At 41.0% G+C, this 13,489-nt stretch overlaps 2 protein-coding genes across 4 annotated transcripts; one reads left to right on the top strand and one right to left on the bottom strand.

Moving 5' to 3' along the window:
• Window positions 1-3: 3 nt before the first annotated feature.
• Window positions 4-4,870, top strand: LOC149308939 (A-kinase anchor protein 14-like). The gene is made up of 5 exons (XM_089536747.1): window positions 4-124; window positions 206-303; window positions 1,701-1,880; window positions 4,249-4,301; window positions 4,786-4,870. Exons 1-5 carry the CDS (start codon window positions 4-6, stop codon window positions 4,868-4,870), a joined length of 537 nt encoding a protein of 178 aa, XP_089392873.1.
• LOC149308938 (NKAP-like protein) lies at window positions 3,182-13,034 on the bottom strand. 3 transcript variants are annotated; one of them, XR_016282200.1, is made up of 11 exons: window positions 12,694-13,034; window positions 10,741-10,821; window positions 10,291-10,367; window positions 9,591-9,644; window positions 9,324-9,372; window positions 8,538-8,653; window positions 7,958-8,033; window positions 6,932-7,081; window positions 6,416-6,760; window positions 4,846-5,011; window positions 3,182-3,981 (listed from the first exon to the last, which is right to left on the bottom strand). XR_016282200.1 is itself a non-coding variant. In XM_089536743.1 (9 exons), exons 1-9 carry the CDS (start codon window positions 12,957-12,959, stop codon window positions 6,586-6,588), a joined length of 1,044 nt encoding a protein of 347 aa, XP_089392869.1. In that variant the 5' UTR covers window positions 12,960-13,034; the 3' UTR covers window positions 5,442-6,585. The 3 variants fall into 3 exon arrangements, 1 of the variants encoding a protein (XP_089392869.1); XR_016282199.1 differs by having other exon boundaries at window positions 3,182-5,011; XM_089536743.1 differs by lacking the exons at window positions 3,182-3,981; window positions 4,846-5,011 and having other exon boundaries at window positions 5,442-6,760.
• Window positions 13,035-13,489: the final 455 nt, after the last annotated feature.

Raw genomic sequence — 13,489 nt, 5'->3', positions numbered from 1 at the left:
GATATGGAAGATAAAAATGGAGATCTGGAAGCCATCAAGGAGAAAGCACTCTCGATTGTTGATGATGTGATTAAAGGGGCAGCGGACATTGTTAGAGGCTTGCAAAAGAAAGAAGAAGAAAAAGGTATTGCAAGCTAAGCTTTGCTGTGTTTTTGAACCCTTTTTGGAGGATATGCAATCCATCTATACTGTCTGTCTTCTTCAGTTGCAGGAGCCAAATATGAAGTACCAAATATTAAATGGATGCAGTGCAAAGACTTCACTATAGGAAAAGGGCTACTGGAGATCGAGGAATATATGAAAGTAAGGTATTTTTATATACAACATTGGTATAAGGCAAAAGGGCAGGTCTGTCCAAAAATGAAAACAGTTGGACATCAGCTGGAAATAGGCCTTGTTACAGATTTTGGGGGCATCTGTAACAAGGACAGTGTTGCCAATTTTCAGGGAATTTAATAATAATAATAATAATAATAATAATAGGATTTATTTATATGCCGCCCAATCACTGGGAATCCGGGCAGCTTACAACAGAGGGGATAATAGACGGTTCCCTGCCCTCAGGCTTACAATCTAAAAAGACACGACACAAAAGGAGAAGGGAATGGTGGAGGGGGGATCAGGTCCAGCATTCTTCTCTCCCTCTGAGGCCTGGACCAAGGCAGATGGACTGGAGGGAGGGCTCTTCTTCTTAATTGAGGCTGGGCCTGATGGCATCAGGCCTGTCCTTTCACTCCCTCTAAGGAGGGAGCAAATTAATTAATCAAATTAATTAAATTAATTTCTTTCCGGGAATTTTGACTGAATAGTAATAATAAATATTGGGGAATTCCATGGATTTTGGCAAAACAATCCAGGGAATATCTTCGACTCTTGTTGGCAACACTGAACAAGGAGTATCTTGGGAACAAGGGGAACGTTGTCAGTTTTGTTTTTTCTTGCTTTTGATCTGTTTTGAATTGTTCAAGTTCCCATCCTGGTATGTTGCTAAACTCAGAAATGAAGAGAAGCAAGAATTTAACTTATCTGTATTGGCAAAATTCAATATGGACTGCATTTCTGACTATGGAGAGGATCATGTTGTTTCTGCCCGTCGTATAGACGTCTGAGAGCCTTTCAGAAAAAAAGAAGTAGCAACCTGAATTCAGCCCCACCATGGTTTTGAATGCACAGGGATTCAAACACAAATAAACCTGTAAGAGATAAGTATACAAAGCCGTGAGCCAAACAAACAAAAAACTATCCAGTTCTTTTCACTTCAAATGCGGCACAATTTCCAAATGTAACAAAATCTTCTAAAAATGAACTAAAACAACTCTCCCTCACCAATATATACAAGGCATTTACTACAATGGACCTAACGTAGCAACTCCCACTGTCTTCAGTGGGGTTCACTTCTTGGCAAGGGGATCTTGTAGCTTCTTTCAGACAGAGAGAAGCTGTAGCATAAGCTTATGTACAATGCACCATCAAATGCAACATCTGAGGAAGGAGACCAAATCTTCCAAAGCTAATACTACAACTTCTTTCTCTCAGTTAGTCCGAAAGATGCTACACGATCCCTTTGCATACTGATATTCCAGAATAACATGGCAATTCTTGGTAAGGGGCTTGCTTCTCATGCCTGCCTTCATCTGGGCGAACACATGCAAGGGCTTGTTCACGTTGGCACCGCATCTTGGTTTACACTTATTCCACAGACATGGGAGCTTCATGAAAGCTGGCTTCACTGGACAAACTATCTGAATGATGAAGAACTAAAGTACAGTACAAGATACTATTACCGGGTCCGATGGAGCATCCCCACTTGTCGGAAGCCCATCCCACGAGCAACAGCATGCGTCTATTTCATCCTAGAGATTTCCAAAGTCAGGCCCTCGGTAAGTATTTCCCCTTCCACAGTAACATCTCCTTTGAACGCATACCCACAATGAACAATAATTCTTGGGGTGTCCTCATTAGGATCATTGTGAATGTCTTGTAAATCTAATTCAAATACATTTGCTTTCCCCTTCCAAGTAAATGCTGAAGGTCTGGATCAGTACTACCAGAACCACATGTGTGTAGTTAAGAGTGAAAACTGGAAAGAGCTTCTGTGCCTTTAATGGTGGTGTGGAAGAAGGAGTTTAATAAATCATTGCTTGTCCTGCAGTAAGCAATGCCAGCTGAAATTCGGTCCTCTACGCAACCATTAAAGGTACAGAAACCCTCTCCAGTTTTTATCCTGACAACCCTGAGAAAAGCAAATATTTATTGCCCTAAGGTACTTGGAAGTTGTTAAGCTGTTAACCGAAAAGAACTAAGCCTTTGAAGTCTTGAATCTCTGGGAACCAGGGTAAATAATTGGTGGAAAAGAATTATTTTGTTTTGAGAACTGTGTATTTTGCACCAATGTTTTGGGAAAGTATTTGAGTGGGAACAAAAACATCTTCTTGATTTAGCGGGTAGAGCTGGTTTCTGTTACTGCATATGTATCTTTGATTTTGTATTTGCAATTCAGATCTGTCTGAAAGCATCTTCCTAGCAAGACCTTTTCCTCCATTCCTTCAATAAAGTGCTCATCTGTGAATTTCAGAAGCCAGTTACTGAGTATGGGGAAGGCAGTGTTTGCTAGTTCTTGACAAGTTGTTTAAATCTCTATCTCAGCAAAGCATAAACAATACTTTATGGGTCGCAGCTCCCAACACGGTCACTGGCTACACTGGATGTGGGATGTGATCCAGCATGACATAGTGGTTTGAGCAGTGGATTACGACTCTGGAGACCAGGGTTCAATTTCTCTCTTAGCCAGGAAACCTACTGGGTGGCCCTGGGCAAATCACATGCTCTCAGCCTCAGGGGAAGGCAATGGCAAACCTCCTCTGAACCAATTTTGCCAAGAAAACCCCATGATAGGTTTGCCTTGGCTCACCTCAAGTAGGAAATGACTTAAAGGCACACAAAGAATCCAGAAAAGCAACTTTTCAAGTTTTGCTTAGCTATCTTTCAGCTTTTTGGCTCCGATGTGAGATTCAGGAAGGGAAAAAACAGCTGGGAGATTTAAACCTCTCCAACCTGTGAATGGTGATCCTGATCTGGATGAGTGCCATGTATGCTTAGTTAAAGTAAAGAAAAGCAAAAGCAGCCTTAACTGGAAGTCAGAGGAATTACTGTAAAATAAAGAAAATGAAGGGAGATTGAGTGACATGCTATATATTTAACACATGCTATATATTTAAATAGACTCTCTGACATAATAATAATAACAACAACAACAACAACAACAACAATTTATATCCCACCCCTCTACAAGATGCAATCGGGGTGGCTTACAAAGATTAAAAAAAACCCATGTATTCCAAAACCCTCAATCCCCCCTCTTAAAATACAATTAAACGATGTAAGAGTTTAAAAAACATACATAAAAATAAAATTATATATATATATATATATATATATATATATACACACACACACACACACATACACACACACAAAGGAAACTTTAGACCGTGACTAAAATGCGGTCAGAGATCTTAAGAGTTCTTCTGATGGCTGGAGAAACTATTTGGGAAAGGCCTGTCGGAAGAGATCCGTCTTTATAGCTTTTTAAAAGCTGTTTAGGGTGGTAATTTGACGAATCCCATCCGGCAGGCCATTCTACGATCTGGGTGTGACAGCTAAGTCCTTTGGGAGGTCATGGACAGCCTTGTTTTATAAGGCTGTAGCAAATTCCTCCCTGAGTATCTAAGTGTGCGGGGAGGATTATATGGAACGAGATGGTCTCGAAGATAGGTTGGACCCAAGCCATCTATTTAAAACAGGGGTGGTTATTGCACAGTTCTCCTTGCAGTTCCCATCAACACAGTTGGTATTGCCAAAAGAGAGGAATACTTTGAGTGCAGTCAAAAAATAATACCAGGAGGGCTAGGTGGTTTCCATTCTCATCCCCCAGAAGAGACTCAACTTGAGAATGTTTTGAATGACGACTTTCTTTAGGACCTAAAGGGAAACAGATGTGCAGAGGGATGGAAAGTGCTCTACAATTTGGGCAGCATGGCAAAAACATCCCTCTGTCCAACAACCACTTGTTTAACCTCAGGAGGTAGGCATGTCCAATGAAGACTCTCTCTGAAGAACATATGGATCGGGCAATTCACATAGAACAGATGTGCTTAATAGAAAGCCTTTTAAAAGTTTGATTTGTGTATTTTAAACACAAAATTGAAGTTCGGTGTTTAACGAAGTCTTATTTTCCATTTAAAACAGACATTACCCATCGAAGTATACTTTATAGTGGAGACAAATAAGCTTATTCACAGGTATTTTCCATTGTTTATTATTTAGAGGTTAAATAACATTCCTCTGAATTAACTGCTGTCCCAAAGTTTCTGCTAGATTATTTACTTTTGAGAAAACCTGCTGATCATGGCAGAACCATCTAACTTGAATGTCATACTGATTTGCATTTAAGATCAACTGTTGGTCAGAAAAAGAGAACAGATCAGATCTAGTTTAATTATGCAGAAATCAGTAAAAATGTTTTTCACTCCATGGAAACAAATGTTATCTGTCACTCTGTGCAAGTCAAGCTACTGTTAAGAAACTGTACAGCTAAGCTCCGTTTGAACAGTTAGCTTCTCTTTGAGCACTGAAATCTAAGCACATAATACTAGATAGTTCTTGTTGGCCATATAGAACAGTTCCTATTTGACTCTAGGGCATTGGCTTCTCACAGCATAGCTCTGGATGACATGTTGAATGACATTAAATAATCACTGTTTCCTCTACTTTTTTTCTGTATAGGCCGGGAGAGTCTCGGTTTAAAGAAAAATGGCTGAAAGATGTAATTGAAAGCAAAATTACCATGATGGAGACAATCTACTTTTAGTTCCTTTAGAACTGATGTCAACTGAAAGCTCTTCTTTATGTATGTTTTCTGCTCTTCTTTTTGTAAATAAAAGTTGCATTTCTGTGTAGGCGAGCACATTGCGATTTGGGGGTCTTTTTGCCTTGTTTTAAATGACTTGATCTGCGGACAGTAAAATACATTAATCACAGCCACATGAATGAACAAGGTTGTTAATACTGCAGTTGGTCTGGGATGGGAGATCACAGCAGCCTGGTCTCCATTAACTGTAATGTTTGAATCTATTGGCCCACAGCTCTCTGCATTCTTCACCACTGGCTATAGTGGCAAGGGTTGATGAGTTCATTCTCATCTATACAGATACCGTTATCCATCACTCCTTAACAGAAATAAGCAACTGAGCAAGCTTGGAAAAGTACTGATTACAATTATCCACCAGCAATATTTGGTCTTGGACCAAAATATGTCTGTCACAGATGTGGTGCACTGCCTATTGCATGCATGTGTGCTTTCAAAGCATTACATTTCCACATGACTATTGGCAGTTAGTACATTTAAGGTTGTAGGTGGCAGTAAAATAATCACACGTACCTAGGGAATAACACTTTAATATTTTTTAAAAGATCCCAGAAATAATACACATTTTTAGAACTGTGCAAAGAGGGGGTACTTAGAACGTACCACATAAAGCCCACCTAGGCTTCTATATACATCCTGCTTTTGGGGAGGGGAGGCATTTCACATGGCACCTTCATATGCTGTCTCTGAGATGCTCCTGAAGTTAGAGATCAATTTTAGCATCGTTCTTTTTAAAAGGAGGGAGGGATGCTAAAGACCCACTACGTGGTGTAGCCCCGTCACATGATCCTTGGAATCCTGTCCCAAATTTTGAATAAATGAAAAGTTAAAAAGCCTCCTTACACTGACCCAGACACAGATATTTAACCCATTCAACCAACTGACATACTATTTACAAAACAAAATCCAATACGGTCGTCAAGGTGTTCTCTTTTGTTAAGTTTTGAGTCAGATTCTTCATGCTGTTAAATATACAATATTTCAAAATGAAGAAATAAAACCAGTCTTATTTACAAGGTGTCTGAGTCACAAAATAGACTATGATTTAAGATGTTTTGATGTTATTATAACAAAGAAATAATCTAAAACAAACAAAAGTAAGCTCATGAGGAGACATCCAGTGTTAAGGATGTTTTGGTCTTATTTGGGGGCAAAGGTTTAGACACACAATCTATTTGGGTCATCATTTACTGTCCAGTCCAGTAAAACAAGTTATTTTTGTCTTGTTTCATACTGTGGTCTCTATATCCTCTGATAAAAAAATGCAGAACAGAGCAACCTTAATCGAATCTCAGGTTTTGTTCCTGTTTGTATGCCTAGAATTTTTAAAAAGTGCTATTTTCCAAGAATGGCAGTATCTATTCAGATTCTTAGCAATATTTTGGTATCATCTGCAGGACCGTTTGCCTTTCTCAGTTTCTTAATTCACATTTTGGCCTATGTTCTTCAATATTCTACAAGCTAGTGAACAGTCATTCCAAATGATACCTGAAAAGGCTGTTGTCTGGTACGCATGAACCAACATCCAAAGTTCCAGCAGCACTAGACCTTGCAAGTATTGCTGTGGCATAGGGGACACCCCCACTTGCAAATCACCATTAACAGGTATGCTTTGCCAACATTCATTCTAGCATGTGCTATAGAAAACAGCAAGTGGTTCATTTTTCATCTTTGCCTTTGGTTTTTCTGTAGACCATTTCCCGGAAGCTTGCCAGGATCTTGTTCTCTCTCTTCCGTCTCTCCTCCTGATTAAAAGATGCCAGAGCTCTTTTCTCATCTGCACTGTAAATCTGGTTTTCTTTGCGGAGACGCACAGCCTCCATTCGCCGATGCCTGTTGGGAAACATAATGCTTGTCAGCAATGTTCCCCAACCAACTGGCAACAAAATAGTATTTCCACCCCAGGTCACCTGTAACATGAATCTCTCTCTTCTCCACCACCCCAAGAAGTAAAGAGGCAAGAAAAAAAAAACCCTGTATGGCAACCCCCATCAAAACACCTACCTGCTGCCACTCATTACATAGCCAGACTTCTCAAATGACGCAATCTCTTCACTGGTAAGGCCAATTTCACCTCTTCTAGGGATACGTTTTCCAGCTTTTACATACTCTGCCATGGCAGCACCTTCACCCGGCAGCAGAGCATGCCCATAGCTTCAAGAGATTAAATACATATATATAAAGAATTTCAGCCCAAGAAGCCTAATGCCTTAAAACAACAACAACAAATCAAGTTTGTTAAATCCAAATATACCTCTTTTACAGCTAAGCAATCTAGGAGGCTACACAGCTGCAAACTCTGCTGGTCTAATTAGGTGCCTTTATTATAAGCCTAGAAACCTCATTATTTATTTAAACATGGGTGGAGGACTCAACAAAATACAAATGAACCATTTCTGCCATTTTCTGTTTATGGAATGAACTTGGGTAGACAGTAATTCCTTAGGCTCCATTCTTCCACCTGGTCTTTCCTCTGGTTAAATTCTGCTTTGTTTGGACTACCCCCAAATACTCAGTGACACCTTGCTAATCAACTTCCTCTAATGCTTAAGCTGGCATGTTTTAAAATGAAGGGGTAGGTAGCAGCAAACATCTGCTCTTAAAACCAGAAGATCATCCAATACCACAGTATACAGCTGCACCTTCCTGCGTTTGCAGGAGAAGACTGGGAGTTTGTGTGGAATGTAAGCCTCCAACTTGTGAAATGATGCATTCAGAGAAAAGAACCATCATTCATCTATATCTCACAGTACAAAGGAGAGCACTGAGGAAAAAGAAGTCTCCAGATAAAATCTTATCTAGGCTACAGATGACTTAGATGGCCTTAAGCATCTTTCTACCTCAGGCTTCCACCTGTAAAAATGGTAATAATGCCAGACACTTTTCAGGCCACTAGCAAGGATTACAGAGAAAACAGATGCAAAGTTAAATGTGCTGTGTACCTGGAAAGAACTTTGTTATAGTTGAAAGTTACATGTGAGAACGTTCTATTTCAACTGCACTGTATAAGCCATAGGAAACTGCACTTACTTCAAGGGCCGGTCATCCTGGGATGCATGGGTAATAGGAGCTTCTGGCCCAATGAAATCCACAGCATCTGCATTTTCTGCAACAGACAATAAAAAGAAAGAATAAAGACAAGCGTGAGAAAGTCCCATTACACTGATTGATACCCATTAGCATGACACTGGATATAACCCTATTGTTTGTCACGTTTTTTGTCGTTCTGCCTCAGCTTATTTTCTCTTCCCACAATGGACTCCATCACCAACTAATCACTCGGTATAAGCTGAAGCACCATCCCATGGGTCTATGACCTATTTGCACTGAATATTTCTTTGACTGATTCAAAATTTACACATGCTCATGTTAACAGGATCACAGAGTTGGAAGAGAGTGCAAGAACCATCTAGTCTAACCAGGTAGGAATATACAACTAAAGAACTCCTGAGAAATGGCCACCCAACCTCTATTTAAAGACCTTCTAAGAAGAGTCTACAACCCTCTGAGGCAATCTATTCCACTGCCGAACAGCTAGATCCTTTTGCTTCGGCAAAGGTTGTACATATAAAGGGATTTTTGCCAGGCATCCAAGAGAGTGATAAGTTACTTGATCTTTCAATCCACAGCTCATCTCCTTGTAATGTCTCATTGTCAGAGTCTTCACTGCTTGATTCACTGGAGTCCTTCCTGCTCCTCTTACTCTTTTTCTTCTTGGACTTCTTTCTGATGAGGAGTGAAAGACACAGGGTGAATTTCTAGAAATCAAAACTACAGAGAAAAAAAGCTTACAAAACCAAAATTCTTGAGGCTGTTGTTGCAGCTAGAAGTTATCAGCATAATGAACAGCTGAAAGAAGAAAGTCACTGAAGCAGGAATAAAGGCATTTATAAGTTACAGGTAACTTTTCCATCAAAATCATTTTTTATTCATGGAGAATAAGCAACACAGCAGGCAGCACAGAAAAAAGTCGCTATCTCACCGCAGATACCCGGGAGGTCATTTTTATAAGCATTCACAGTTAGAATACAGTAAATTTTGCTAACGTTTAGTTTCCTTATGATACACCATAATATGAAGTCAGACATATTATAATTCACTGAGATTCCCATCTTGGAAGAGGATTGCTACCTTCCTTACATGATCTCATCAGCTTAATGGTTTTCATCTCAGTATTAATGCAACTAGTCCACACTGAATACAAGAACAAAAAGGAGGAAGGAAAAGTGGACAGACAAACAAAGAAAGCAGAAACTGAGAGTAGAATCAGGGCTTTAAAAATTCTTCTTTTGATAACAGTTTGGGATTTATCAACAAAATAGTTAACAAAACACAATTTAGATACCACTATTATATAATTAAAAATAACATTTTGCTGTTTTAAAAGACAGCTTACTTTCTGTGCTTCTTTTTCTTCTTCTTGGCTCTCTTCTTTTCCTCATCACCTGAAATGTTAATCATTGCAGAAAAAGAAAAACAAAACTGAGCAGAGGAAAGGCACTCAAGAGCAACACAGTGCACTTGTTAGAGCAGCTCTCCCTCACTTGATGCTCTCCAGACTGGACAACAACTCCTATGAACCCATACACCCAACAGTCTAAAACAAGGGAGAGGTGAAGTACAAATCAGGAACATTAGCCCAACATGAGAAGCTCACACTTACGTGAAGCAGCTTTTCTCTTCTTTTTCTTCTTCTTCTTCTTTTTCTTCTCTTCCTCTGGAAAGATATAGCAAAGAACAATTCACCTTCATGCAGGTCAGAAATAATCTGGCCTCCAGATGCTGTCAAAAGTCCCGGTAGAGCCAGATAGCACAGCAAATGGTGAGGAACCTTAAGAAATGCAGTTGAAAACATCTTGCAGTGGTTCCCAAACTTTGATCCTGCAGGTGTTTTGGACTTTAGCTCCCACAATTACTGACTTTTGGCCAAGCTGGCTGGTTGGCTGGTGCCTTTGGGACCTGAAGTCCAAAACACCTGGTGGAACAAAATTTGGGAACCACTGAGAAGGATGCATGTTTCTCATCACTGCTCTTGGATTATTTGTTCTTGACTGTAACAGACTGAGGGATGCAAGACATCCCTACTGTATGCTGGCTGCAGAAATATTCTCCCAGCTATGGAGCACAACTGCAGTCTTGCACACTACATACAGACTGCTATAGCACAGATTGGGAGCAATCACTTTATCCACATTTGTCCAAAGATGTTAGAGAAATAGGAACTGTTCCCAAGTCAGAAACTAGTAAACTGAATTACTCTTAGAAATTTCATATGCAGTGCATTAATTCAAGGGATACAAGACAATTCAGTGTCTAGAAATGCCACTGAGGTGCCCCAAAAACAACAGATCAAGACAGAATACCTTCTGAGCTGGAATCAGAGGTGCTACTCTTTTTGGATGTCCCATCTTCATCTTCTGCAGGGGTATGTTCATCAGAGCTAAATTTAAAGCAGAACACACACAATCTTAATGTTCTGGGAATGCAGCACAATGCAGAATGCAGTCTTATACTGAAAAGCTTTTTTTACATGGCCAAAATCAAAGAAACCCTTATGTGGGCAGACTTCAGTGTACCTATTCTTTTCAAAAAACAAATGCCAGGGTCTAACTCTAACTTATCGTTATATTTGGTCAAGAAGGATCTAAATGTGTCAAGCAGTCCTACAACTTTTTTTCTGCTTGGATGTTTTATTTTAGATGGAAAACTGGATGCAGAAACAAGACAAGGGAGCAGAGAATATGTATTTTATATCACTACAATGGTAAAGAGATCTCTAAAAGGAAGAAAAACAAAGCTAAAAATAACATTACTCTGGATCTGGAACTTTTGGCGACAGTCCCCAAACTTCAGGAGCTCCTAATTCGCCTATCCTTTCTCTCTCATTTAATCGCCTGTAAAAGAAACACCAGTTAAGACACAGAAGACTGTTTGCCTGTACATACTTTCAACATAGGGACTGTGAAGAGCAGTTTTAAGGAGGATGGCTAACTGGGGTAATCTGGACTGTTCTGTTTTATTATGGACTTGGCCCAGTTCTCAAGAAAGAGAAGATTAGGTATAATCTAGCTAGAATTTCTGTCAAATCCCGTCTGTTTAATTCTACTCCATTAATAGCATTCTAACAACATTAAACTTACATCGTGTCGAGTAAAGGTTATATTCCAACTAGACTTCACCTGCAATGTTTCTTTCAACTGCGGTTTGGAGCCTAGCCATATTTCACTATTGGCAGTGCTCCTGTCCTCACCAGAAAGTGCTGGAGAGAAGTTAATACTGCTTCTATTTCTTATTTTGATTTCATTCTGTTTTTCTCAACTGGAACAATAATCAGTGATCTTCTCCTTTGGCAACATGAACCGCATGTGTGTGTGTGTGTGTGTGTCTGCCTTCAAGTCACTTGTTGACATATGGTTACTTCAGAGGCGGTTTTACCAGTTCTTTCCTCTGAAATACAGCCTTCAGCACCTGATGTTTGTTGGCGGTCTCCCATCCAAGTACTAACCAGCTTCTAAGATCAGACAGGACCTTCCTGGTGCCTTTTGGGTATTCAGGCCTCTAATAGGAATCTTAAAATCAGATGAAAATTAGATACCTGTAAATACCTAATTGGAACTTGTTGTTAACTGCCCTTGTGTTGAGCTCCATCATGGTTTCCCTGTGAATGAGTCACCTCTCAGACTCCTTTTCCTCCTTCAGCAGAACTCTCTGACAGAGGTCCAAAACACACTGCAGAAATAATCCATCTTGAGACTGCTTTAACTGCCCTGACTCAGAGATAGGGAATCCTGGGAAGTGTAGTTTATTGTGGCACCAGGGCTCTCTGATGGAGAGTCATAGAATCAGAGTTGGAAGAGACCGCAAGGGCCCTGATCCAGTCCAAGCCCATTCTGCCATGCAGGAAATCTCAGTCAAAGCATCCCCATTGACAGATGGCCATCCAGCCTCTGCTTAAAGACAGCCTCCAAGGAGGGAGACTCCACTACACTCCGAGGAAGGAGAGTGTTCCTCTGTCAAACAGCCCTTACTCTCAGGAAGTTCTTCCTAATGCTGAGCTGGAATCTCTTTTCCTGGAGCTTGAATCCATTGCTCTGGGTCCTAGTCTCTGGAGCAGCAGAAAACAAGCTTGCTCCCTCCTCCATATGACATCCCTTCAAATATTTAAACAGGGCTATCATCATATCACTTCTTAACCTTCTCTTCTCCAGGCTAAACATCCCCAGCAGTTCCCTGAGTCCTTCCTCGCAGGGCATGGCTTCCAGACCCTTCACCATTTTCGTGGCCACAGGCTCCAGTTTGTTCAAATCCTTTTTGAATGGTGGTGCCCAGCACTGGACCCAGGATGATTCCAGGTGGGGCCTGACCAGAGCGGAATCGAGCGGCACTATGACTTCCCTTGATCTAGACGCTAGACTTCTATTGATGCAGCCTAGAATGGCATTGGCCTTGTTAGCTGCTGCTCCGCTTGTCTCCCACTTGGGCTCCTAGCTCCCTTTCAGACCCAGCTCTCCCCCAGAATCCTCTCTCTCTGCATTTCGCTTTTCTGCCCTGAGCGCAGTATCTTACTTTCCTCCTCTGGAAGTCCATTTTGTGAGTCTAGTAGGAAGGCTCAGCGCCTCAGTGGATCCCCTGGGGCTGAGCCGGGGCAGGTCAAGCCGTTCTGCAGTGCGTTTGGGGCCGACGAAGGCTCAATGTCCCACAAAGCACCCATCCCTAATCCTTGCCGAGCAAAGCCCGCCAGGCCCACAGCGCCAGCCCCGACTCGCCTCTGCCGGAGGGACTCCTCCTGCTCCTTGCCGGCCTCGGAGTACCAAAGGCCCCGGGGCTTGGCCTCCAGCCGGTAGCCCAAGTGGTGCGGGGCCCCCGGACGCTGACGGGATCGAGACCTGGAGCGGGACCGGGAGCGAGACCTCCTGCCCCGGCTGGACCTGCTGGGCGGGGAAGGGCTGCCCGAGGCTCCGTTCCCGCCGCGGCCCCGTCGGGCGGAAGGAGGCTCCGCGGCGGGGCTCCGCGAACGGGATACTGGCGCCATCACTGAGCGGCCCCAAACGGACACTTCCTTTCGCTACCGCAGAGACGCCACTCGCCCAAGAGGGGAATGGCGTCACTTCCGGTTCCACAGTCAGGCAGCGCGCAATTACCTGCCTAGAAACATGAAAAGTCAAGAGGCGCTCGCAGCAGGAACTAGAAGGATAATGCGGACCTGCTTCAGCATCATCATCATCATCATCATCATCATCATTATTATTGTTTTTGTTAATTTCAGTATTATTATTATTATTACTTTTATATATTTTATTTTATATTATTATTACTTTTATTATTATATTGTATTATTGTAATATTATTAATAATAATTTTATTAATAATTTTATTATTAATACAATTCTATTTTTATATATTTTATTATTATTATCACTTTTGTTATTATTATCATCATTATTATATTGTAATATTATTATTAATAATTTTATTGTTATTAATTCTGTTATTAATTCTATTTTTATATATTTTAATATTAATACTATTATTTTTATCTATTATATTATTACTTTTATCATT

This window comes from Sceloporus occidentalis, unplaced genomic scaffold, assembly GCF_023333645.1.
Source record: "Sceloporus occidentalis isolate IW3139 unplaced genomic scaffold, rSceOcc1.0.p SCAF_8, whole genome shotgun sequence".
NCBI lineage: Eukaryota > Metazoa > Chordata > Lepidosauria > Squamata > Phrynosomatidae > Sceloporus > Sceloporus occidentalis.
Note: the sequence above shows the minus strand (reverse complement) of the source record. Positions and strands in the feature narration are given on the sequence as shown.

Excerpts from the sequence above, each read along its gene's own strand:
- LOC149308939 (XM_089536747.1), top strand. The coding sequence starts at position 4 with ATGGAAGATAAAAATGGAGATCTGGAAGCCATCAAGGAGAAAGCACTC. Across the intron at positions 304-1,700 it reads AGATCGAGGAATATATGAAA|ACATGGGAGCTTCATGAAAG; the intron begins GTAAGGTATTTT and ends CTTATTCCACAG. Across the intron at positions 4,302-4,785 it reads ACAAATAAGCTTATTCACAG|GCCGGGAGAGTCTCGGTTTA; the intron begins GTATTTTCCATT and ends TTTTCTGTATAG.
- LOC149308938 (XM_089536743.1), bottom strand. The coding sequence starts at position 12,959 with ATGGCGCCAGTATCCCGTTCGCGGAGCCCCGCCGCGGAGCCTCCTTCC. Across the intron at positions 10,822-12,693 it reads GAGGAGTCCCTCCGGCAGAG|GCGATTAAATGAGAGAGAAA; the intron begins GCGAGTCGGGGC and ends TTTCTTTTACAG. Across the intron at positions 8,654-9,323 it reads AAGAAAAAGAAGCACAGAAA|AAAGAAGTCCAAGAAGAAAA; the intron begins GTAAGCTGTCTT and ends ACTCCTCATCAG.